Source organism: Bombus pascuorum, chromosome 13 (assembly GCF_905332965.1).
Source record: "Bombus pascuorum chromosome 13, iyBomPasc1.1, whole genome shotgun sequence".
Taxonomy (NCBI): Eukaryota; Metazoa; Arthropoda; class Insecta; order Hymenoptera; family Apidae; genus Bombus; species Bombus pascuorum.
Genome location: NC_083500.1, coordinates 12,571,489 through 12,598,610, shown reverse-complemented (window position 1 = coordinate 12,598,610; position 27,122 = coordinate 12,571,489). Strand labels below are relative to the sequence as shown.

The window sequence follows — 27,122 nt, the reverse complement described above, 5'->3', positions numbered from 1 at the left end:
TATTTTTTCCTTCTTTTCTTTTCCTTTTTTTCTTTTCTCTTTTTTTTTCTTTTTTGCCAATAGCGAATTAGATAATATTGCAAATATTACGAAGCACTCATCGCGATTTGATTTTGAGAACTTTCTATTTTATAACTACATATAGTAAATTAAAGTTTGCGGAATAATAGAACGAATATTCCACTCACGGTTTATTGTCGGGGATTATATCGAGTGGATACTTTGATGGCCCTTCTGGCTTTTAGAGTCATTTCTTTTTCAGCGCCCTTTGTTACTAGAGTGTTTGTGATTGAAAAGTACTGCCAAGATATGCTTGCTCGATAATAATGAATAGTATTATTTTTGAATGACGTTATTATATATAAAAATGTGAAAAAGATGTAACGAAATATTTGAATATCATTTCCGTACAATATTGCATTATTAATTTATTTGAAAGATATATGTAAGAATTTATAATTTATCTTTTTAAAATTAATAACGGTGAATGTTCGTTGTTATGATCTTATTTTGAAACAACTGATATGAATTGGTTATCGATTAGTTTTTTGACTAAAGTTATTACAAGCTCTTTATCAAATGAAAGATCGTTTGATCGGAATTGCTCTTTTTTCATCTTAGTACTTCGATTCAATTTTTTAAATTTCCAGTTCAATTTTTTAAATTCAAATTTTTAACTTCAAATTGAGGTTTCGATTATTTGATATTTCCTTGTGCCTAATATGTCTTTCTTTCAGCTGTATTGTATTTTTTTTTTTTTTTTTTTTTTAAGTATTAATCCAATTGTTACGTTCGATGACTTTTTACAGAAACCAGGACCAACGCCGTGGGCAAAATGGTTGCCAGATATTTACACATCCTTATCGCGTACCCTCAATAGTCTTAAGGATCCGCCAATCTTGGCATTTTCGTAGTTAAGGTCTTTCGGACCAAACAAGTATCTTTTTACTTCGAGTGTTCCTTGAATTTATTGTCCACTGCGGGAAGGTGGGGGAAATTTGGTTTTTCTCACGTACCGTGTCTCCCGCTAGCAACTTTCTCTCGGGGGCGGCTAGAACTCTTTCTTGCCCACCAACCTTTTTCTCGCCCAATCAGAAGCAACGATTATCGGCCTCACTTTCCTAGCCAAAATTGCCATCAACAAATCCGATGGTCCCGTGCGCTAGACACACCCATCAATAGCTTTCCTCCGCCACAGCATCGTCTCCGAACTTTACTCATTTTCCATCCTTAGATCAGTCATCTATTTAATATTTACATCTATAATATACCCACCTCTATTATCTTAAACGAAATAGGGGATCGATCACTCGGTCGATTATCTAATCGTAACGGGAATTTACGACTCTCGTTGGCGCGCTTCTCTCCGAGCGATCGCGTCTTTCCGCGAACGGTCGAACACCACTAATTAAATACGTTCCAGATTTATTAACTTGTAGAAAGTGTAAATTATACACATGCAATTGGAATTTCCTTGATTGGTAATTAATTACATTCTATTTCATAGAATTGAATTACAATTGAATCGAACAACAATTATATCATGTATTCCACGCAATGTTCTAAACACTTTTCCGTTCCTTGCCTTTGTGACATTTAAATTTTCGTATAGATAGGTTTCTTTTATATGGAATCCCTATAAATAGGTTTGGAAATTTTTCCAATCGGGACTCGTTGAAAAACAGTTGAGAATTCTGACCGTTAGGATAAATAAAAGGATCCCTAGATTTCTGATGAGTAGGGTCTAAAGAGATCTTTAGATTGATGGTAGGTAGGTTTCTACATATAAAGATCCTTGTACACCACGATAGGTAGAGCATGTATAAACGAAATCGTTTATTTTGTTTTAATCGATTTAAATTGGAGTTTGTTTCAGAAATGTCTACAGGAACAATGTGAAGAGGAGATAACAAAGTGTTTCAAGATACAAATATACGATACGCTCTGCAGGGATCATTTCGTAAAATATCCCTTCTCCCAGCCCCTTTATTATATTAAGATATTTGCGTAGTTAGAACTCGCGAGAGCTTTGGGTTTTTACTAGGCAGATTAAATTAGATTATCGATTAAATAGAGGTTTTCTTGAAATTAGCAAACAGGATGCTTTCAAGTAGCTTGCAATGCTTTTAAGTTGCTTTTAATGCTTTCAGTGGTTGCGGTTAGTTTTGGGTTACGTGCATGCATAATTAAAGTACTATTTAGTACTAGTAGTAGTAGTAAATAGTAGTAGTAGTAGTAATAGTAGTAGTAGTAATAGTATTTAAGTTTTATATTTTTTACTGTCAGATTTAGCTGTTCGCGTCGGTTTTATAAACGTTTCTTTCGATGTTCCTTTTGCACGACGATCAGAGGTTTGAATGTTTTGCAAACGCACATCAAAAGAAGAATTTCCTTAAACTTTTGAATACAAAATTAGTCAATTTTTGCGTAAAAGGAAGGGTGGATGGGATCGTGGATAGGGAGGGTCTCCACTCGCAGCAACCTCCACGCGGTGAGACCTGGACAATCATTATTATTTCATATACAGTTCCTACTTGCATCATGATATGTGATACAATTATGAATTGTATTATAAATAATATGAGCTGATTGGCTGCGATTCGCGATCGTATTGTGTAATTGGAATTAATTTCCATCCGATGAGTTCCTTGGAGTGTAACGTAATTCGTTTGAGTCCTTTGTAGTCGATAAAATAATAAAATAGTTAAGGTGTGATTTTAGATAGTATTTTTTATCGACACATCCCATATATGATGACGCATGGCTAGTAATTACGATGCAATTATTAATCATACAACAAATAATACGAGCCAAGTAATATCGGCTGTGAATTTTCAGGTTAGATTTATGAAATTTACTGTTGGATATAGTATTTATATAGATTTATTGGATCAGGCGTGTAGCATCTTTTTGAATGTAAAATCATTTTAATGGGAGAAGAAGAGATTCTTATTTGGATATCGAAATTCATTTACGAGGCGGAATATCTAGCCCAGTACTAGATAGTTTATACGGTAGTATTTACTGTATCTTACAACGGGGATAGTACTGCGGTAAGAAAACAAGTTGTTTAATAATCAATGGATCAATGTAGAGGAAGAATCTGTTTCGTCTAAAATTTAAAGTTACTTCCTCCATCCCTCTATCACCCCGAGAGAGTACAAATTTAAATATATATATATATAAAGTTTTTACAATTTATACTTGGCTATATAAAGTCATTTTACCATATGAAAGTAAAATGTGTCGGTAATGCTCTCTTTATCGTATGTCGAATGTACCAAGTTCTTCTTAAGCGCAGACGAGTATTATACTTGTATTCACAGATGGCTCTGTAATAGGCAGAAATAAGCATTTTCTCCACTTTATATGTGTGTGCATACACGCATACGTGCATACACACGTGTATAGTAAAGTAACGTACGTAACGTATTGGCACATAAATAATCTTTGTTCATTACGCTTCGTTATTTTCATTCGATTATAATTTTTTTTACACAATTCTTACAAATACTTTCAAAGTCTCTTCTTAAACGTCGCATTGTATAAAAAGTATGTACAAAATGAGAATAATAATTAATGGATCGTTTCTTGTGTCAGATGGAGAGTTAGAGATTTAGAGGAACATTACACCGGAGTACAGTACGTTCCATCGAATTTTACATAGATAACAGTAAAATATATCGATCATTTTGCGGTATAGTAATTTGTCTTGACGAAGGGTGTTTTTACGATGGTTGCCTTGTACGTTTTCCCTCGAACTTGTACCAATATTCCACCACCGTAGTGAGCTAATTCCGATGGCACGTATCCCATAGCGATGGAACGTCCAAGGGTGGGACTAGGTCCACCGGAAGTGACTTTGCCAACGCTTTCACCTTCTGGAGTTAATATACACGCTCCTTCTCTCACTGGCGGACCGTGCACTACCGTTAATCCTATTCGTTTTTTCTCAGTTCCTGACTTGATTTGTGAAAGTATCCTCTTTGCACCTGGGAAGTTTCCTTCCGCTCGCCTTCTTTTAGCTGTGACAGAAAAGAAGAAATTAAGCGTTTATGGTTAGTCACATCTTATTACCGTCTATTATTTAAAAGAAATAAACATCGTGGAAGTAGAGATTCGTCTTATCTATTAAATGCTGTAACTTTGTAACTCTGTAACTGTACTTTGGATATTTTATGTTTATGTTTATGTTTGTATGTCCCCTAGATATTTGCATGTTTGTTTTTGCCATATCGAAATTGAAATTTCCCATAAATGCACAAATATCCGCAGTCTGTTTATTACTAACCTACTAGCCAGGTAAGTGCCGCTTCGACCGGCGTAGTTTCTTCGTCGATATCATGCCCGTAGAGGCAAAGGCCAGCTTCTAGCCTAAAGGTGATTAAACGAAATACCGATGTTAAACGATCGATGATAACGTTGGAAACGAATCGGAAATTATTATTTGCGAGTCGAGTACCTTAAACTGTCCCTGGCTCCCAAACCAGCTGGTTTCGTGTCGGGTGTGTTTAAGATCGCTTCCACCAAGGTTCGCGCAATTTTGGCTGGCATCGAAATTTCGAAACCATCCTCTCCTGTATATCCGCATCGAGTTACCCTGATTCGGCTTCCAAATACCGTAGTTTCTACGCTCTTCATAAATGTCAGATTTTTTAGGTTGATTTTTACAATCGATCGAAGAACCGATGCGGCCGTAGGACCTTGTAACGCGACGAGACTCTGTTCCAAAGGATCCAAGAATTGCAATTGTACCGATTTCCCTTGGCGTTTGAAGTTTTCCTAAAATTAAGAATCAGACTGATGGGCCATTTCGCAAGTAACGACGTCGTGTTTATAACGATGTTGCAGCGCTTTATAGCGATCGAAGTAAATAAAAATGAATAAACTGGATGACGTGATAATTGTCAATTATACTCCTTTTATTCCGTCAAATGTTATTGAATCTGAGCTGTGCATGACCGAGCAATCGTTGGTTAACGCTATGAAACGGAATGTTTCCGATTCGTTGTCATCGATGGTTTCTCGATGGATGGTTTCTATCGTTAGGCAGAATTTTTCTATCACTGATAATTATTACCGATCATACTCGTCGACGGTTATCGCGTTTGATTTTACTTTTGAAATCTCAAATGCGATAAAGACGTCTAATAGAGACGTCAATAAAGAGACGTCGTTATCCGTGTGAATGATTTGCAACATACATAAAATTCCATTGTATACCCGTTGTTGGAGGAGTAATTGAGAATCTTGATTTCTTCTTGCAGCATTAGACACCAGAAAGTATTTATCGTCGTCGTCCTTCGTAATTATCAAGTCATCGAGAATGCCTCCATTCTCGTTGGTAAAAACCGTAAGAACCGCGCTGCCTTTGCTCAAGTTCTTCAGATCGCTGGTCGTCAAAGATTCCAAAAGCTCGGTTGCATCCTTTCCAAAAACTAGCGTTTGCATCATATGACCGACATCGAAGAGCGACGCGAAAGTTCTGGTATGTTGATGAGACGCGGCTATTGCCTCTTGATATTGTACCGGTAGTAACCAGCCAGAAAAGTTGACTATTTTACCTAAAAGAAAGGCACGTTGATACCTTTTTCTTATCAGGTTTTATTTTATCACATTTTATTTTCATAATATTATTTCATAATAATAATACAACGGCGTAAAAATACTCTTTGTAGCATATCCATGTATATGCAAGATAAAAGCCGTAGCTGAAACGTTTATCTCGGTCTGTGCCATTCATCGTCTATCGCGGTCTTTACAACGATTATTTTTATTATTTCGAAGGAGGACAAGAAGTTAGACACTTTTCTCGCTAATTTTCCAAACAGCCTAATACTATAACGCATTACGTAGGGATGCAAGAAATTTCCATTGATAATTACCTCTATTTTCCACATGAAGGTCGTACAAGCAGGTTTTCCTTGGCTCTGGCGTCGGCGCCGTGGCAGTCGACGTCGTTGTCGGCGTCAATGTCGGCGTCGTTGACGAGAAACGGTAGCCTTCGGTTTCGTTTGACCGCGTTTCGAAATCGATCAAACATCTTAAACGCGACTTTGATACCGTATGTCTCGAGCTGTTGTTAAAAATCGTGCAAGACTCGCGGACACCGCCTAACGTCTCGAGACATTTGTCGAAGATCTCGAAGCAAACCGATCTTCCACGAACGCTTAAACGAAGCATCGTGTTTCCTGCGTAGCGATTGCTCGTGCACTGATCGTCGAATGCAGACTGGAAGCATCGGCGCGTCCCTCCGTCGTTGACCCCGCTGACACGAGGCATCTTTCAGAGTCGGAGTTGGCATGAAAAATCCGTAAATACGAATAATTTGCCTTCCTCAAAAGCCGCTTCTTATTTTTCGACGTTTATCGGCGCGCGCGATTCGATAAATAGCGTATTTCGGTGGTGAGGTAAGCGAGGTCGGAACATTTGTCATTTCACAAATATTCCCAATGGTGTTCGATCGCGATTACCTAATAATATTGTCATCTGTTTACCGATAGTTTGTATCGCCTTGTGTCCGAAGATGGTATATGAATGCGTCATGCGTGTTGAAATGGAAGAAAGATAAAGAAAGAGATAAATTAGTATTTTCTTGTACGATACAAGCCGGGAATAGCCAGTGTAGATATCGCTATTTTCACACTCGAGAGAGGTCAGCATGCTGTTAAAATCGGAAAAGATAGGAGAACTAGAAACGCGCGTATATCGTAGTCCGTATTTAGTGTGGATTTAGAGGGGAGATGGTAGTAGTCACGGGACTCGTGCGCATCGGATGCTTATTAAATTTTTATTGTACCACGTAATAATAATAATAATAATAATCGTAATAATTAATAATAATAATTAATAATAATAATAATAATAATAATAGTAATAATAATAATAATGACAATAGTAATAATCGCAATAATCATCATCGCAATAATAAATCGTGATAATAATGTCAATAATAAATGTTAATAATAATAATAATAATAATAATAGTAATAATAATAATAATAATAATAATCATTCGTCACAATAATAATAGCAATAGTTTCGTAATAATAATGACAATTCATCGTCGTCGGTAATAATCCAATGACAAATGTCAATAGTCATATAGTAGCGTGTCGAACGGAGAAACGACCTTAAAAAACGAAGACAGTATCAATTGTTTGTTCGTACATTTTGTTTTTTTTTTTTTTTTATCTTTTAGCTTCCGTCGTCTTATTCTTCTCGCTCTCGCTTTTTTCATTTTTTTAGTCTCTTCTTACCTCTCGCTCTCGCTCTTCCACACGCGCATTCTCTCTCTCTCTCTCGACGTATCTTTTTTTTTTTTTGAGTTTTCTTTCTCTCACACACACGCACACTTTCTCCCTCTGTCTCGTGTTTACACAATTGATGCAAAATGTCCCTACACAGTCCGACGAATGTGTGTGTGTGTACGTTTTTCCGATCGATCGATTTTTTTCTTCCTCCGAGTCGTAGTGTGTTTGCTCGACGCTTTCTCTATGATATTACTTTTGCTTTTTCCGCCTTTATCCTCTTTGAAATCCGCTATTTTCCCTTGTAGCACGTGTTGACACATTCACTCACATTGGTTAATCGGTTTGCTGGTGGAGGGACTAGGGTGGTAATGTGAGGGGGTGTGCAGTTGGTGGAAGATTATCAGTGAGGAGTGCGTTTGGGTAGATGGGTAGGTGGGTGTTTGGAGGGGGAGGGAGGGGAGGGAAGGTAAGGTATAAAGGTGGGGTTGGGTATGGGTGACGTACGGGTGCTGGGAAAAGGATTTGGGAAAAGGTGTCGCGAATTAATAAATCGGGAACGCTCACGAGGAAAATGGATTATGCTGCGGTGAAAACAGAAGGCGCTATAAAATTTAGGCCCCACCGGTCAACGGATGATCTAATTTGTTCTGTGTTTTTGTTTTGCCAATTTTATATCCGATCTTTTGCATTGTTTGGCTCGATTCATTGTTCGAAAGGAATTGGACAGGATTGTCGGAAAAGTCGACAGATACGATTCTTTGTTTGACGAAAGTTGGACGAAAATTGGACGAAAATTGGACGAAAATTGGACGAACCGCGTGAAAAATGATGTGAAAATTCGTCGACCGAGGGACATTTCCGCGGTGCCGAGAGCGTCGAAAGTCGATAACAGTGGCGTACGATCGCGAGGGGAAACCGAAGTTGTTCGATCGAAGGAAGGATGGCTGCGATCGGGAAAGTATACTGCCTCGTTTCCGCGACTTCTCTCGTATCGCGCTCGTCCTACGCGTTTTATCGAGCTCTGTTATTTTTTTCTTTTTTTTCTTTTTTTAATTTTTTGCCTCTGTCGCCTCTCCTCCTCTGCTCATCCTGGAACGCGACAATGTGCCCGTTTGCGATTTCGAATGTTTGATGTGCTCGTTGGGTGTGTTTCCGTTTGACGGTGTAGAGGAGAAAAAGGTGGAAATAAAAACCGGTGGTGTTGAGAACGGGCGTGGGGATTTCGTCGGAAGTGGAAGTTGTTTCGATCGGGCTACATTGTCACGAACGAGGAAGCACATCGCGTACGCGTTCGCGTTTGTTTCGTTTTTCTTTTCTTTGTTGCACTGGTTGTACGTATGCGTGCGTACATACATACATATATGTATACCTCTATATATAGATATATAATGTTTTTTTGTTATATCACGGGCTATTTCTTGTTTGCTTTGGTCGTCGTACAAAAGAAATGAGGATTGAGTCGTTTTCTACCAAAAGTTTCTTGTTTCCTAGGCTTTGAAAACCCGAAGTAAAGAAAATGATCGCAGCGAACCCAAACTATTGCCTGCTATTGTTTCTTCTATTATTCGTTGGTATCTCGAAAAGAGTGTGTCTTTTATGAATTTTGTTTTACGCATGTGCTCTCTACCTTTCCTCTTTCTCGTTCCTTTCGTTTGGCCGAGACGTGTGATCTTTTTTTTGTTTTTCTTTCGTTTCGTTTCGTTTCGTTTCGTTTCGTTTTCTCTCGTTTTCGCTCCTTTTCGCTCCTTTTCGCTCGTCTTGGCTCGAGGGGAGGGGGACTTTTTTTTGCTTTGCCGACATTACAGTGTGCAATCACCGTGAAAAAAAATTTTTTCCTCTCAACTCTCGCATTCTCTCTCTTTCTCTCGCTTTCTCTCACTATTTGCGCTCCCTATATACTTTGAGTTCGATAATTTCGTCTAAAATTCCACTTTCGCCTTAACTATACACAATAATCATAATATATAATAATAATAATAATAATAATAATCACGACTCGAATACATCATCGATCACCTCCGAATATAGATACAATAATTTTTTTTCTTCTCCGTCTTCGTCTCATCCTCTTCAACTTGTTTCCGTCTTTCTCTCGCGTTACATCTCACAATAATGATCGCTTAGGTCGTCGTATATCTATACATATACATATACATATACATATACATATACATATATATATATATAATTTATAAAATGAAAATAGGTACAATTTTGGACGCTTTTCTTCGTCGAAAAAACGCTCCGAAAATTTCATTTTCGCTTAATAATGCCCATCGGTTGCGATTCTAGTCCACTTGGTAGTAAAATTTTGTTTAATCGTCACTCTACCATTCGTACACGTTCTCTCCGTTTCATTCTCTCGTCGTTCGTTCGTTCATCCTTCGAAGGCATTCGTACGCACGATCCTCTCATCAACGCAGCTTCGCACTCGTCTTTCCATGCTCTCTCGTTAATTTTTGTTGTTCCACACTCACACCAGTATCCTTTCATACAGAAATTTCAGCGATAATCGCTCTCGCGATACATCAGCCTTTTTTCGCCTTCGATTTCGAAACACATGAAATTTTAGGCTGGCCAATCGCGTGCTTCCGGAATCGACGAGCTTCCAACGGCGCTCGCAACCAGAACAAAATTTCACCGTGAAATACGCGCTTAATTTTCTAATCTACCTCACGTTATAGTATATTTACAGTCGTTCGATTATGACGTCAAGTTTTGTTCTTAAGTGTCTGGAAACTCGATTTTCGAACGGCTTTAATTCTGACTCAGCTCTCGCATACAAGCTCGTCCGAACAAAAGTTTCACGACTTTGCACAATTTTCATCGCATTTCGATTATTTCCATTATATCTTTCCGCTTTGCAACACTTTTGCATCTTTTTATTTTGCGAATTTCGTGCTACGCGAACTGCAACGATCGGCTTCGCGATTCCAGAATCGTGAATCGTGAATCGTGAATCGTGAATCGTGAATCGCGTATCGTGAACCCTGAACCCTGAACCCTGAACCCTGAACCCTGAACCGTGAACCGTGAACCGTGAACCGCGAACGTGAATCGTGAATCGTGAATCTTGTATCGGGATAATAAAAACTGTTATGACGCGGTATCGACCTCGTCCCGTGGAACTTTGTCGAAACGAACTGGTATGCTTTTTTTTTTTTTTTTTTTTTTAATAGGAAGCCCGAAAGACGCTTTATACATAACATTTGTTTGCTTTCTGCATTCGCATTTACACTATGACTCGCAAAACATTAATTTGCAGTGTTCAATGGTATCTACTTGCAAGTATCCGAAACACTGCACGTGGATTTGACGCTTGCTCATCTTTTCAAGAGTTGCACATTCTCTTATTGCTAAATCGTCGTCGTCGAAAATAATATATTCCTTTCTTTTGTTTGTCTCGCAATGGCGTCAAGTTACATCGTTTTGATATGTCTAATTAAGAAACGGAAGTCCTGTTTCAGATAGCTTCTTTCTTTCTGTCGCCCCAAGTATCAAAATTAAATTTAAGCGTCTTTTTACGCGGTTTCGAGAGACAGCTGTCGAATTTCTTTTACCATCAGAGTTGTATTTTAAGGAGAAACTACTATGAAACAGAATTCCGTCGAGTACAAACGATACTCGAAACAAATGTTTGATACGAGTTTGCAAGAAACGATCTTCGGTCGAAGACTATGAATTTTCACGCGATCAAAAAGACAAAGTCGCGTATTGGTAAAAACGACGCGAAAGTTTGAAGAATCGAACGGAAGATCATCTCTAGAAACGTTGCCTTTCGCCAATCGTTGTCCATCTGTCCTTTTGTTAGTCGGACTCGATGGGGTCGAATCGCTTGGATAAATTGGCCAGCGATTGTTCGATTCCCGATACCACAGTAGCTGATCTCATCGAACACTGCCCGCGAACGTCACAAAGGATGACGCGGATGGCGCGGATGGCGCGGATGGCGCGGATGGCGCGGGGAAAAAAGTTGAATTTCCAATTTTCTTCCGCGAAGAAAAAAAGTTCTTCCGCGTGTGCCCGGAAGTTGTTCCGTCGCACGGAAGCACTCGTTGACGAATAATAACGATCCGTAAAGAAGGAAAAAGAACAATTGTTCGATCCTAGACAGAGATTATCTATTTGTTTTTGCTTCGTGTTACGCAAAAAGGCTCTCGCGATTTCAAAAATTCTCCCTTTGTTCATCTCATCGTTTCTCGCAATCATCGAAAACGTTGCTCTTTCTCCTAGATATTGCATCACATGTATCATCATACATATAGAACCATTTATGAGAAATCCTACACAATGCGGAACTTGCTCGTAACCGAAAGAGACTGTTGAATTATTATCGTGTTCAACGTATGGTTTTCATCTTTTTACGCTTCTCGCTATTCCCTTGTTTTCTTTTTTCTCTCGCTCGCTCCCTCTCTTTCTCACTATCTTCTATCATTTTTCGCTTTCCCTTTTCAGGATATATCTTTTTAGATTTATTATTTTTTTCTTTTCTTTTCTTTTTTGCGCGTCGACCATTTCCGAAATTCGAAATTGTAAACGCTGCTCAACTACGTACGCGGCGCTTCGAGGATTCATGTATATACGGCTGTTTCGAACGTGTTGCATGCGTTTCCAACGACAACGGCGTCGAAGTAAACGCCGCGTGTATTGGACGCGTGTATTGGACGCGTGTATTGGACGCGTATTCGACGACGTCGTTCTGGATCGCACAGAAATTTTGTGTTTTTTTTAGCTCGTTATCGCACTCTGGATGTCAACCATTATTCTTCGCAATACTCTCAATCGCACGTTCTCCTTCTCGTCTCGTCTAGTCGCGTTTTCGAGTCAGCGCTGTCCAAACCTCGACCCGATACTTCTCGAGTTTTCGTATCTGAATGATCCGGTGCTGCTCTTAATCGATGGATCGGTCAATCTTTCCCAGTCTGCGTATTCGATCATTCGCAGTGGCATTAGGACAGCGCGTACAATTTTGCGAAAAGAGACGAGAAGCGATCGAAACGGTTACCTCGCTCGCCGATCGACGGTAGGCTCGCATCAAGAATCGATGGCGATAACTAATAATAGTGGTAATAATAGTAATAGCTGTAACTAATGTTAATCAATAGCGATAACTGATAAGGGCGGGAAGTAATTGGAAGTGCGATCTTTTGGTCAACGATGGACAAACCAGTATCTTGGAATAATCTCTCATTTACTACCTCGCCTTTGATTTGACAAAATGTCAAAAGAAAAACGCGGTAAAGATTGTCTATCGGTCGAATCTGCACTTCCAACGTTTCGTCGACGGAACAATAGGTAACGATAATATTTAATAAACGCACGTGTCCTAAATTTCGTGTGACAATCGTCAGCGTATTTCAGAGATTTGTCAATCGCTATTATTCATCCCATTTTACATGGTTCGACAGCGAACCTCGACCTTAAGGAACCACATTCGCGAGATAAATTGATCTAAGGAAAAAGAAAAAGTAAATAACGATGATCAAACTGCATGAAAAACAAGTGGACGTTTTTAACTTGACGTGACTTACAATGATGGTGCCGATGTGCATTTGGTGCGTGATATCGTGATGATGACGGTGTTGGTGACAATAAGTAATAATTAAATTAGACGTAATTATGGTAATAATAGATAACTAATAGTATCTACGAAAATCAAAAGCAATAGAAATGTTAAACTAATGTGTCTCCTAACGGTCACGGTAGTAGCATTAGTAGCAATAGTAATAGTAATAGCAATAGTAATAGTAGTAGTAGTAGTAGTAGTAATAGTAGTAGTAGTAGTAGCGGTAGTGGTGATAGTGGTAGTAGAGGTGGTGGTGGTGGTGGTGGTAGTAATAATAATAATGATGATGATGATGATGATGATGATAATGATGACGATAATAATAATAATAATAATAATATAATAATAAAATATAATAATAATAATAATAATAATAATAATAATAATAATAATAATAATAATAATAATAATAATAATAATAGTAGTAGTAGTAGTGGTGGTAGTAGTAGTAGTAGTAGTAGTAGTGATAGTAGTAGCAGTAGTAGTAGTAGTAACAGCAATAACACCGGTTACAATAGTCAGAACAACGCTAGAAATAAAAGAACTAAAAGGAAGAAGAAAAAATAAAGAAACTTATTAAATTGAATACGAAATAGACGAAAGTAGTGTCTAAATAAACTTGACGTGTACGAACAATAAATTGTAACAAATTTTTGTTAATAAAGCCGGCGACTCGGCACGCCATTTCTACGCGAATAGTAACTAAAGAACCGTAGTTTTTGTATACGCTTGACGCGAGTGTGCGTGTACGTTTCGTTCTGTTCTTACTTTAAGCTTTAAGGACGCGTATGGCTCGAGAATCATCGGAGCCGTGTCACTAAACCACTAATTACACGATAAAACGACGAATCAATATGTAGTAACTAATCGTAAACTCTCTAGTTTGTTGCTCCATTCTTCGTTTTAACCAATTCTGACTAGCAAACATAACTCGACGCGGTGTTTATATTCACCGATCTTTAACTTTCACTTTCGTTCAATGATAATTTTTACGGAAGTAAATCCCCTAAATCCCCTCTTTCCCCCCGTATTTCATGTATTTTCTTCTCTTCCTTTCTTTCTTTCTTTCTTTCTTCTCCTGCACCTCAAAATAGGAACTCGAATAGAGATCAGATGCTACGATACGATCTGTCCCTCGGTTCGTACGTACACGACGATCGGTGAATAAAAACGTCGCGAAGTGCAGTTGAAAAGTACGCAGGAGAATGCTTACCGTTCGAATGAATAAAACGATCGAATGTCAGTGTTCTCGTTTGAGGATGAATTAAAAAGTTTTACGTAAACGAGAATGTTTTTTGCGCTATCTCCCGATTCAGGACACCGAGACACTCGATTGACGAAAGTCGAATCGACACAAAACGCTGCTTTTTTTATTTTAGTTTTCCAAAGAGAAGAATGAAAATCGAGATGCTACGCTTCGAAATGCCGTTTCGTTTTCTCCCGGTACTCTTCGAACTCGAACGAGGACAATATGTACGATATACATAAAAGAGACAAAAAGGAACGTATAACGCACGTGATAATGTATTTTTTGTCCAACTCCTCCTCGATCGACTAACGCGCGTGATTATTCTTTAAAGAAGAAAAAAAAAAAAAAAAAAAAATAGAAGAAAAAGACAAAGCGAGGATTTCTTTTCACGCTAAAAAGTAATAGAAATAAAGCTTTTAACAAACGACGCGAGTTGTGTCAGTGGCATATATAATTCTCAGTCGTGCGCGATGCTACGCGTTAAAATGAAAAATCGTTAAGATTAAAGGGAAGACGTGGAAATGAAGATGAATTTTTTTACTCAATTTTTCTTCGTATCAACGTAATTCGAACTGTTTTGCGAATTAATTACGAATTAATTACGAGTTAATTACGAGTAAAACAGCGAGAAAGACTGAGAATTTGATTGTTTAAAACGCGTTCCTTCTACGCCCTACGTACAACTTTTACGTACCGGCTTCCTTCGTGTATAAATAATAAGTCTACAAATAACATATAATATTTAACGAGTATAACTCTTTTTTCTCTCTCTCCCTCTCTCTTTCTTTTTATATATATATATATAATATAAATATATATGCGCGTGTGTTCGTGTATACATACAAGTATGTATTTGTATATGTATGTTTGTATAAAAAAAACGTAATAAGGAAAACTAAAGAGAAAAAAAAGGAGAATCTCGAAACATGACTACTATTCTTTTGCTACCGATTCTTCGTCGATTCGCTTCTTTCATTTTTCATTTTATTGTTTTTTCTTTTTTTTTTTTTTCGTTTTTCTTTCAAGATCGTAATCGATCGACAGTGAGTGTAACATTATGGCTTGGATGATTCGAGCGAACTTGAACCGAGCTCGCGCTCTCTTTCTCGTTTCTCTCTAAAAAATACGCCTCCAATTGCCCTTTAGCAATTTTTCCATTATAATCAACTAATCATCATTATAAACTAGTAGCGGTAATAATAGCGATAATTATAATAATAATAGCGGTAATAATAGCGATAATAATAATAATAGTAGTGGATTAATCGCGGTATCAAAATGCTGGAACAGCGTGGCAGACCTTCGTGTCGCGTTTTGTCCCTTCTTACCAGCGAAATAGGAATCGTCGTTGTCCGTCTCAAAAGGAGAAAGAGAGAATCGACGCAACTTGGATGGTTTTTAAAACGCGAACGAGGATCCGCCTAGTGTCCTGGCTGAAAAGCGTGGATGGGCAGGCATTTTGCAGAATAAAAAAAGAAATTAAAATACGAATGAGCAATAACAATTTTTATCATCGAAGCTTTCGAAATATTCATTCGCACCGTACATCCATTTTCTAGGATTTTGAAAGTGTGTCGTTTTTGCTTATACAAGGATCGATCGGACTTTGGCCGACTTTTGATACAACGAAAAGAGGCTACTTGCTTTTGTCAACAACGCGGATATTTTTCCAGTATACGGTCCCACTGGCCCATTTATTTTTCAGAATTCGTCCTCTCGGAATTTCATCGAAAAGATTTGTTTTTCCCCCCTACGCGAATTTCGATCGACAGGCCGCCGCCGAGCTTCTGCCAGCTTGTGCCTAGCTTCTCCGAGCTCCGATCTTTCGTACAACTTTTCCACGTGCCTCGTACCGATCGATTTCGATTCGCGCTCGAACAACTCGCGATAAATAAGTACCGATCTTTTTTGCCAAACGAGTCAACTCGTTTACGGCTTTGTACCCTTTTTTGACTAGAATTGAATTTCGAATTGATGATCAGGACGAAAGCAGGCTCTTTCTTTATTCCCTTTCTCCGATCGTCTGAATTTGGACGGGCCGGTGGAACCGGAAGTGCGTCGATATAATTTGCCCAAAAGGGGACTTCGACCAAACTCAATCGATACCATTAAACCCGAGCACGCACATTTTCGTCGCATCGTGCTAGACTGCCGGTTTACCACCAATTGCTTCGCGGTTTCTCCGTAAGTTGTTCTCATCGGAGACGAATAGAAACGCGACGAAAACGGGCGCCGAAAATTAACAATAATCTGCGCTGTGTTACTTGATAACAAACTGTACGTAAAATGTCTGACATTTGAAACTTAACTCGTTTGCTTTTCATCGATAATCGACGCCAGCCGTATGCCGCCGCATTTCTGACATTTTTCCAAATTTATTTACTCCGAACTTGAACCGATCAAACGATAATTTCTCCAAGGTATTTGCTCACTTGTAAAGATTTCTTTTGTCATCTCGGATAATATGTTTTCGTGTTTTAATCGCAACGAAATACAGCGAAACACAAGGAATCGCAACGAATCGCAACGAATATTGCGTTTCGTTACATCGAATTTTGTGAGGAAATTTTTCTCGAAATGCAACGAGTTTTTAGTTAATGAAGAAGAGAACGCGGTATACGGACTGGCGTGAAACTCGTAACTTAGACGTGGCGAACAAATTTGAAACAATGCGTACACGTGAAACTGGGGGTTGGCACTGAGAGGATTACCCGTGGGTTGAGGATACGGTGAATGGGTTTGATCTGTAAGGATGGATGGCGGGGTGTTTTGTATTGTGTTGAAAGCAACGTCATAAGTGAAGTAACTGAACGCTGCACTTGAAAGACTAATGAAAAACGGGGGAAACTTGAACGCGCGTAGCTTCGCGTTTCTTTGATCAACCAAGCCACTAAGATTCCGATGTTTTCTGTTTTTTCTCTCTTTCTCTGTTTCTCTGTTTCTCTGTTTCTCCGTTTGCAGGATACTTTCCGAGTGCCGTTTCAGAGATGTAAAAATTTTCGACAGAGTCTCGTTGATAATAATGTACGCGTCGCGACGCTCGTTCAAGCACCTTCCGATCCGCGTCCGAGTCCCACAGTCCTTGGATTCACTTCCGTAGTGAGTGCCTGCGCGATTTATCGAATAAATGCGACGACGCTGTGTGCGGTCGCTGCTGTCCTTAGAATATAGAGTCGAGTACGTTTAATTAATAATTATGCGTGTATGCGTTACGGTTAACTGTTAATTAACTTGACTTGACAAATGGTTACGGTACTGTAATTAATTAATTATTATCTGTTAGTTTAAATATGTGTGTGACTCCACCGTACAATCGTCTCCCTTTCGCGCTCTCGCTTTCGCTCTCTCGGTTATCTTTCTCTTTCACCTATTCGGAGCATACAACGTACACGTTGCCTAAACTACGAACACTTAGTACACTTAGTAGCATATTTATTCTGTTAAATACTGATTGGATTTTGAGGAGAGGATTCGGCGGGGGTTGAGGAAACGAACGGCGGTCGGGGTCGAATGGATAAAACGTGTCGTAGGTCCCTCGTCTTGCCGATTGCGATATCTTGTTGGGGATAATTTCCAATGTAATTTCCAATGTAATTTCCAATGTAATTTCTTTGGTTACGATATCGACCGCACGTTCATTCGGATTCCAAAAATGTTTAACGTCGAAAAGTTTGCGGGAAACCACGCTTTTATGTCGGATGTTGAGGGATGTTGCGGGGCCAGAGGAAATTGCGTACGAAATGAATCCGGTATTTCCGGTCGTTCCACTACGCGATTGGCGGTGGTGTACGACAAGATTGTAGACACTGAAAAGACCATGTGCTTCCTGTATACTTACTTAGTTAACTGTTTATTGCGGTACACTGTAATAACTGTTCTACCATAGTACTACTAGTTGTGAGTTATACTTGAAACGTCTGTTTAACTGTAACAGAAAACCCTGACGAAGGCACCCACTAAACGGACTTTTACCTTTTTCCATATTTATTATCCTCGAAATTTCCATACATACGTTCTATCCTATCGTTTGCAATTACCGTTTGTACTTGAATGCGTCGAGTACGAGTTTTCGTAAAATTTTCTAGATTCAAAGAAGGAAGCTTTTTTTTGGACTCGGTTTTTCTCCTCGGACGCGTATGCGGCGGGTTGTAAACGGGGTTTAGGGTAAAGAAAACACATTCTCGTGAACAAAAATTTGGAGAATATTTTGAAAAGAGTATCGACTCGTCGTGAAAACCGAGAAGCGTCGAAGCTTTCTCGGATCGCAACGACGAGCCAGCACGGTGGGTTGGCGCGTTCGTCGTCGACGATTGTTTTACCGATTGGCGTCTCGATTGTTTTACCGATTGGCGTCTCGATCGATGAAATTCGCGGCACGTTACTACTCTGCTGGAGTTTCGGCATATTCAGCGTGAGAAAATGCTGTCTCGTCGTCTTTCCTTTTGAAATAGTCCCGTTTAGTTTACTTTTGTCCCGATACGTTGGTCAAAGTGCCTGAAGATGATCAAGACGATGGACAAGAAAATTTCGCTATACTTTGTCGTTTCCATAATAAATTTTCGACGTTGAAGAAATTTTTGACGTTGCCAGAACCTATGGAATACACGTATGTACTTTCGTTTAAGCCCGAGTAAAAGAACGCAAGAGAGATTTTGGATTTTTACTTGGAACTCCGGGGGATGGTATCGCAGCCTCCATTTCTTATTCGCAAGATTAGAGTTCGTCCGTCCGTCAAAAACGCGTCGTGCTCCGACAAATATATTATATTATCTCGTGAACGAAGCGGGACGAACGACTCGAGAAGGGCGAACGGCGAACGGCGAACGGCGAACGCAAACCCACCGTCTTATCAGCTATGCCTCTTCATTTATATAGTGGACATTGAAACAACTTATTCCGGTTTTTAATCACGGAGGCTCGGTCAGGGACATCGCGTGAAAACGCAAATGCCGCCGAGGCGCTCGCACTGCTAGACTGTCGGTTTTATCATATGCTGCGCACTTACGATACACACTGTCACGAATATACACATACGTCTTTGCCCCATCTTCTCGCATGGATCGATTAGCGCGCGACCGTACGTGATATATTCGTTGTGAGATTATTTCATTAAAAAATTAAAACCCGATCGAAAACAAATCAACGGTTTTTGCTTGTAAAGCCGCGAATTTGAACAACGGCTCTCCTAATGCCGTTGCTACTTGCTAGGATGGTTATTACACTGGTTTCTGTACGTGGGACAGGCGTTTCGTATCTCTTCTTTTCTACCTAGTATATCAATACGTAGTAAACTCGAGGCGGTGCCATCTTTTTCGTTTAACGTCCATCTCTTGGGACGTTTTCTTACGCTTTGTTTGTTTGTTGGTTGGTTGGTTTTCGTGGTTTCTTCTTTACTACCAAACATTGTCCCGCCTCGATTAGCCAGCCTGCCCACTTGGTTCTTTGATTTTTTTTTTGACATTCCTCAACGAAGGATATGTCACGTCACATCCGGGTTTATTAACGTCAATTCCGGGATGCATGGTGTGACGTCAGCGTACGAGACGCAAACGCCGTTTCATCATCGGTTCTGCATCCAAACGTATGCCAAAGGCCGCGAATTTTGCTTCGGTTTTCGTGCTCGTTTTTCTTCCATATTTATTTATTTATCTTTTTTTTTTCGTTTTTTTATTTCATACGTCTTTTGAATATCAATTGCTTTTTGTATATCAACCGTAAATCCTCGTTCACTTGCGCTCGAAACGATTCCTTTCCGCTTGAAAAGCGAGTACTGATCGCTGACGATCCTCGCGTGGATCTTCTCAAACGGATCGGTAGTAAACGTTCTAACATATTTTTGGTTTCCGCAATGCGTTTGAAATATTTAACGTTCGTGGAAAAAGTACCGTGAAAGGCCGAATCGTTCTGGTTTTTTGAATGTCTGTTGCTTTTTTTCGACAATTTACAAAATCAATTGGCTTTACATATCCGTAGCGTGTGTAATCAAGTGTAGAAAGTGTAAAAGAGTGTAAAGTGTGTAACACGTGTAGAAGGTGTATGCATTGGTGCATGCGCCAGGCGCAAGGGTGTCGGCCGTACTATCGGCAACGGACGTGGACGATTGTACAACCTGTGTATGGAATGTGTGTGAGCGCGCGGGGTTGCACGCTCGAGAACCAGGGCAACTTTGATTTTACTCGTGTATTGGCCGAGATCGCGGATCCTCCGCGACGTTTCATTGTCGACGTGGCGTCACGGTGAAACGCGGGCCTCGGTTTTGTCTTCATCTTGTCGTGTGCTTGTCTGTGATTCTGTCAATTGTGCAATTGTAAACTGTTTGCTCCTTGGCGAGAATACCAATTTCACCGCGTGCCATCCATCGAAGAACTGGCGACGCGGATTTTGCGTTTGATTCGTGAGGTCGAGTCGTATTTGTGAGTGTGTATGCACTGGGAGTATACACCAGCGCATCCGGGCTATGGCATTTTTTTAGATTATTTTAACATTTAGCAAATTTACATGAAAGAGATTAAGATTATGGGTAAGGGCTGGTTTTGCAGACTACGTGCTTCCCCCTGCTCGTTGATTTTCATTTCACCAGTTTTCTCCTCAACGTTTTACCGCTTCTTCTGTCGCGTTTAACACTTACTCACGGTTCGTCTACTCGCCGTGCCATTTTCTTCTCCTTCCTTCTCTATTAATCGCACTTTCGATCGTCCATCGTTCGCTCTGCCACAGCTTTGTAACGCTGTTCTTGGGACGCGGTGTGTCGCGAGCCGGCCACTTGGACGACTAGTTGCTTTTCCTTTTCCTTTGTCTTCGCCTTTGCCGAGTCGGACTCGTTTCTTCTATCTTCTTTCTTCGTTCTTCTTCGCTGTGTCCCTGCGCGTGTGTGTATGTGTGTGTTGCAACGCGACACGTTCTATCGCGTTCTATTAGCGACAGTGATAATAGCGACATTGATAATAGCGACAGTGGTAATAGCGACAGTGGTAAGCTTGGTTGAAAATCCGGCAAAGGTAGACGCGTTGCGCCACCGGCCCGCTTACGAGTTACGGGCATATGTAAATCAATATATTTGTAAATTATTTTTTTGTGCTTTTTTTTGCCGGCACGCCTACGACGGCGAGCACGCCATTTTTTTTTTTTATTATTTCGTTATCTTTGCTTATCATTCTTCGATTACAGAACATACACTACTAGAGCTATTGTAACTTGCTGTGTGTTTTGTTTAATTTTTAATAATTATGGTACACGTTCGCGGGGCACGGGCCGGCGCCTCGGGAATAATTCCTCCTTCTCGCGCGGGGATGTGATGTGTGCGGGGGAGTTGAGTCGGCTGCCCCTTCTGCATCGTTTACTCTTTTTCTTTTTTTTCCTTTTTCTCTCCAATCCTCCTTCTACGTTTACCATTCTTTCTTTCGTTGTTTCACGTTCAATGAAAAAGCAACCCTCGGCGCACGGCAGGATGCACCGGTGAAAAGCTTGTCGCCTCGGAATCCTTTCATGACTTCGTACCATCACGAAGGATCTCGACGTTGTGCTCTGCTGCTTGTGTTTATTTATGTATTGTTGTTGTTGTTAACATTTTCTTACTTTTGATAATGGCGATAGTGATGGTGAAAAGTGGTGATGCTGTTGCTTTTTTTTTTAAATCTCTTCGTATCATCTCCTCCGCTCCTACTTTCGTGCACCATTATTTTTTTGATGATTTTTCTTTTGTTTTTTTTTCCTTTTTGCTGTTTGCTTGTTTTGTCGAGGGACCGTAGAATCGTCTTTTTATCTTTATTTTATACCTCTTCGTTTGTTTTGCAAAGATGATACGCTGCATAAATCTTTCGATCAATTTCTGCTTCTTCTCCTTCCTGTTTGTCTCTGTTCAAATGGCATTTTTAAACGGCGTTTTAGCTTCTTCTTGCGGTGCGTTTCGCTTCGTTAGATTGCCAAACGTGCCTGATCTTTGCCTAATTGCGAATTTTTCATCATCTGGCCGCGAAATGTCCGACTTTTATCCGTTCGTTCTACTTGACCTTGTAACCGAATGCCGCGATATCTGTATTTCGATAGTGGCGCCGCACCTTTGCCGAAACAAACGAATCGTTCGCGCCGGAAACGTTGAATACCTTTGGAAAAAAGTGTTGTTCGCGTTCTCCTATCGTATATCGTATTAAGAAAATTTGTCGGAAAAATTGTGTTCGCCAAACGTTTGGTCCCTGTCTTAATTTGGAGGCTAGTCGGTGCCGGTGGTGCGAGTGTGTGAAGAATTGTGTTGAGGCTTACTTATCTATCCTATCGTAGCTGTACAATCCATCGCAATGCTGTGTGTATGTGAGCGTGTATGTGTAACTGTGTGGGTGTATCAGTGTCGAGAAAAAAAAATTTCCCGATCAGCGACGCCCATTTTGGAGAACGTTCTTGCTCAAACCCCCCCTTCTTCTGCATGTTGATTTTCGCCGACGGTATTGTTTGGCAAACGGGTTGTACAAGGGCGATCACCAACGACCAGGCGTACACCGATGACGAACAGAAGCATTGGTTCGATAAAAACGATTATCGTTGGTTGCGTGAACGAGGTGTATGCACTCGTCCAGCTTTAGGTATTTACATAGAAACTAACCCTATTTCGCATTATGTACTTGATTTAAGTTTACCAGTAAATTCTCAGTTTATGCTTGTGATATCAAGGTGTATTTACATACTACTTAATCCGAGGAAAAAACGCCCTGTAACGTAAAAATTGTTGTAATAAGAACGATCAATGATCGACCCACATGCACACTACCAAGAACTCGAGGTGACCTTTCCCTCCTTTTTCGTCTTCCCATTCTCCTTCTTTCTCTTTCTCTTTCTCTTCATCTTTCTCTTCATCTTTCGCTATCTCTTTTTCTCTTTTGCACATTCCAAAGACACAGGTACGTCATCGTTTTTGATTCGCTTGTTTGTTCCATTTGCACTACCATCTCGTATCAGATTCGAATCGTACAGGGGAAATAGTTGGCTTCGGATTGCGCTTGAAAGTATTCGAGACGATCGTGTTTCTCGAATGGTGCAACCGGTGGCGAATCCATCGAGTTCCGGTCGCGAGGCGAGTGCAATCGTTAAATGTAGCTTTGACGATGAATCTTTTTAGCAATCTTTTCTTCTCTCGACCCGGATGGTGAAAAAGCCTGGCTATCCGGCGGCTTCTCGGCGCGTGTCTTTTACGTTCAACGAAGATGACGACGTTAGGCTACTTTCATAATTGGCGAACAAAGGGGTTAAAGAGGGGGATCCCCTGAAGAGAAACGGATTAGTCGGGATACAATTCGGAGTTCGGAGTTGAAGAATTTCCTTTTCGCGATCTTCCAAATTTTTCTTCCATCTTTGCGATTTCTATCCTCTCGTTGCTTCTCCTTCTTTTTTCTTTTCTTTCGTCGTTAGGAAGGTTCACTTTCGAAATTAACAAGCGAGGACAGGAAAATTTCCATCTCGTTCATTTTTGTCTTGATTTTGTCTCGATTTTGTCTCGGGATACCCGGAATTAGGAAAATCGTTCAAAGGATAGAAGCGATCATGGAGTTAATGGGAATGAAAAGGTAGAAAAGTGGAGGAACGGGGGAAATTCGTACGAACCGGTCACGGAACGAAAGTCTCGTCGAGAATCTCCGAAGGGTGGGATCAACAACAACAACAACAACGCGGTCGACGTACGATGTCACGGGGAAGAAAAAATTCGGCACGCTACCATTCGTTTCCGCACTCTTCAGTCCGCGATTGCCAGTCGAAGAAACGAAGAAATCGAACGTGTCGTAGGTGAATCGTCGTTTGAACGATATTATCTTTTTGGATGATATTTTTGTTTAGAATTTTTTTTTTTTTTTTTTTGGACCACCTCTTTATCGTTTTTCGCACTAGTTTTTTCATTCCGTTTCTCTCTCTCTCTCTCTTTCTTTCTTTCTTTCTCTCTTTCCCTTTCTCGTCGAACAATTTCACGTTGAATTTCGAATAACAACCGTCCGCATCGGTTCTTATTTTAAACGAAGATTCGAGTTGGAAGAGAGGAACGCGTTTCTTTTTGGATGCGCGTGTGGTTTTTTACGGTCTAACGTTTCGTTTCATCTGGTCTGGTCTGGCCGAAAGAAACCCCATCGAAAGTACGGACAGTCCGGGAGTTTCATAAAAGGTCGGGAAAAGGGGAATCGGGGTCGAAATTGATGGGGCATTACAAAGAGGTATTTAGGAGTTAGGGGCTGGCCCGAGTCTCTAAAGTTCGCTCCACGGTCAAACCTACGGACTTTCTATATATTCTTCTTCTTCTTCTTCTCCTCTCCCTCGTCATCCTCATCTTCGTATTTCTTTTTTTCAATGATCCACCTCTGTTCTGCTTCTCCTTCTTCTTCTTTCTAAGTATTGCGAGAACGTAACGGTATATTGCAAGTAAAAGTTCGAAACGACGCAAGTATTTTTACGCGTTCAGATATATACCCGGAAATAAAAAAATATTTCGCTTATAACGATCACAGGACCTCAGATTACCTGAAGCACGCCACTCTAAAATCTCTCATTCGCTTCATTCTCGCACTCTCTCCTCCTTGATGCTCACGAAGCATTCTCTTTCGCGCAGCTTCTCTTTCATTCAACCGCGTGCCCTTGCACGTACGCGACAATCCCAAGGCCGTTCATTCACGAAATCTTGCACGTGCTCCCTTGCTCCCTTGCTCCCTTGCTCTTTCCTCGTTCTTCCGTCTTTCTCCCGTCTTTCTCCCGTCTTTCTCCCGATCTTTCTCGCGTGTGCGCATTCTGGCATCTCTCTCGATTCTCGTCTACTGCGTCTCTTCCATTCTCTGGTCGACGTGGCTCTTGGCTCGATCGTGTACCACTGCCTGGGCACGCGCTACCCATTCATTCGATTTTCTCTTTCGCCTAATTTATCCTAGTCTCATAGACCCTATATCTATTATTTATAATATTTATATATATATATATATAATATATATAATATTTAGCATTTAGTTTTTTTTATTTCTCTCTCTTCATCATCATTTTTTATCTTCATCTTTCTTATTTTCACCTTGTTCTTCGTCATTTTTCTGGCGTGCTCGTTTCACGAAAAATGCTCTCGTACACTCTCACGATTATTCTTTGAAAATGTGCACGTGTAGTGCATCGAAAGGAGGGGGGCCCTGTTCCTCGGGCCCCCGTCCCATCCCATTCCATCGTGTGAATTCTTTTTTCGTTTTGTTTCCATCGTACACTCCAGACTCTCTGTATGTATATATATAATATATATAATATAACTGTTTGTAATAATTATATTTTGTTTGTTCGCTTACGAGCTAATAGTTTTCGTGCTGCCGACCAGCACAAGTTGCGCGCATTTTTATATTCTTACGTGTAGTAGATTTTTTATTTCGCGTGTATATTAGGTGTGTTGTTGGTGTTTAGTGTTTCTGTGTAACAAGTTTTCGTGTTCGTTTCTCTCTGCGTACTCGTGTATCACTAACGTAGTCGACGGGCGACGACGAGTACCTCTCGCCGTGCCGCGCCGCGCCGCACGATTTCGCGGATCAGACCGTCCGTTTTTGTAACTTGTCGCGCGTTTGTCCGATAAACGGGAAGGGGATAACGTGTACGCGTATTTAACCAACGAACGTACGGGGATTAGCTGATCCACCTGACCGCGTTTACGCACATATCAGACGCGTTGTTTCTGGCTTAAACGTTACGGGAGCTAAGATTAAGGGTATCTTAAACTGGTTTCTAGGTATGTATATATGTATATATATAGTTTAGTTTGTTGAGCCTAGACCGGCCGCTGGAACGAGGACGATCGCTTGTCGTCACCTATCCAGCTTGCACGAGTCTACGTTTGGCTCTTGTACTAAAAAAAACCATAGTACTGTACGCAACCTGAAGCGTCGTCTCTCGACTCGAGAGACGACAAGGCGCGCGTTGGTTAGCAGTTTCATTCGATATATTATGGCACGTTTCAGGGGTGATGTGGAACAGCGGTTGTAACAATGCGTCCTGAGAATTCTGACAGAGCGACTCAACGAAACAAGCAATATCGCTCGAAAGAGAGAACCGGCGAACCGTCCTCGACGAGCGACGGCCCTCTCGTTCGGCGAGCGTCGTCGTTCTAGGAACTCTAGATCCAGGACTCGAGTAGGAACAACGTGGTCCACGCGAACAATCGCGTGCCGCTAAAAGATCATTGCCACCGCTGTTCTCGTCACGCACCGTCTAACGGATTTCTAGATACGTATGACCGTTATCCTGCCCTCCTTCTTCGTTCTCTCGAAGAGAAGAGTTTCACGATTGGCTCGACCACACGACGATCTCTCCCGATCGTCGCGCGTTAACCGACTGAAAATAGGATTTTTCTCGCGAATCTGAGAAACAATCGCTCGTTTTCAGACTCTCAATTAGTTAATTTACTGGAATAATTCGTTTCTACTGCTGAGACAGGAGTAATTTCGCGGATGACCTCACTTGGACGCCTTCTATCTTAGAATCGACGTAGAAGACGATAAACGGTTTTCACTGTTCATCGTCGATGTACGTCGTTCTCTTTACACGTTGTCAGAGTTACCGATCATATCGTCGGCCTTCCTCTTGATACCACGATCTTCAGGATGCTGTTGCTGCTGTTGTTGTTGGTGTTGTTGTTGCTGCTGTTGGTGGTGGTGATGATGCTGCTGCTGCTGCTGCTGCTGCTGCTGTTGGTGGTGGTGGTGGTGATGCTGCTGCTGCTGCTGCTGCTGCTGATGTTGTTGTTGCTGCTGAAGACCGATGCCAGACGAACCTTGTTGTTGTTGTTGCTCGTTGAGAGTTATTGAACGTTCAGCGCCTTGAAAAGGTTGCTGATTGAGTCTTTCAACTTGCTGCAGGCCCGTCTGATCCGACGTCCAAGGGGTCCACTCGTCTCAGTAGTAACTGAATTTTCATGGTTGCTGATTGTTCTGTTGATTGACGACGTGCTGGAGAGTGAAACTCAGGGCTCGAGGATCACCGTGAAGCCTCAGGGCCTGTTCTAATCGCTGTTCTTGTAATCGCAGCGCTTCCCCTGCGAAAAATGTTGTCGGTTTTACGTTGT

At 40.7% G+C, this 27,122-nt stretch overlaps 3 protein-coding genes across 19 annotated transcripts in view; all 3 read right to left on the bottom strand.

Moving 5' to 3' along the window:
* Positions 1-15,995, bottom strand: part of LOC132913237 (pre-mRNA-splicing factor Syf2) — an 86,041-nt gene extending 70,046 nt beyond the window's left edge. The window contains exon 1 of the mRNA XM_060971406.1: positions 15,986-15,995. The gene's annotated coding sequence lies outside the window, so the exon portion shown is untranslated. The remainder of the gene's footprint in view (positions 1-15,985) is intronic.
* LOC132913227 (aminomethyltransferase, mitochondrial) lies at positions 3,440-6,297 on the bottom strand. Its single transcript, XM_060971389.1, has 5 exons — positions 5,886-6,297; positions 5,224-5,564; positions 4,463-4,782; positions 4,292-4,374; positions 3,440-4,025 (listed from the first exon to the last, which is right to left on the bottom strand). The coding sequence occupies exons 1-5, from the start codon at positions 6,280-6,282 to the stop codon at positions 3,688-3,690; spliced, it is 1,479 nt and encodes a 492-aa protein (XP_060827372.1). The 5' UTR covers positions 6,283-6,297; the 3' UTR covers positions 3,440-3,687.
* LOC132913209 (zinc finger protein 853-like) overlaps positions 15,044-27,122 on the bottom strand; it is a 74,774-nt gene continuing 62,695 nt past the window's right edge. For all 17 annotated transcript variants that reach the window (XM_060971335.1, XM_060971325.1, XM_060971330.1 and 14 more), the window contains one exon: positions 15,044-27,092. In XM_060971335.1, coding sequence (XP_060827318.1) covers positions 26,971-27,092 — 122 coding nt within the window. In that variant the 3' untranslated portion in view covers positions 15,044-26,970. The remainder of the gene's footprint in view (positions 27,093-27,122) is intronic.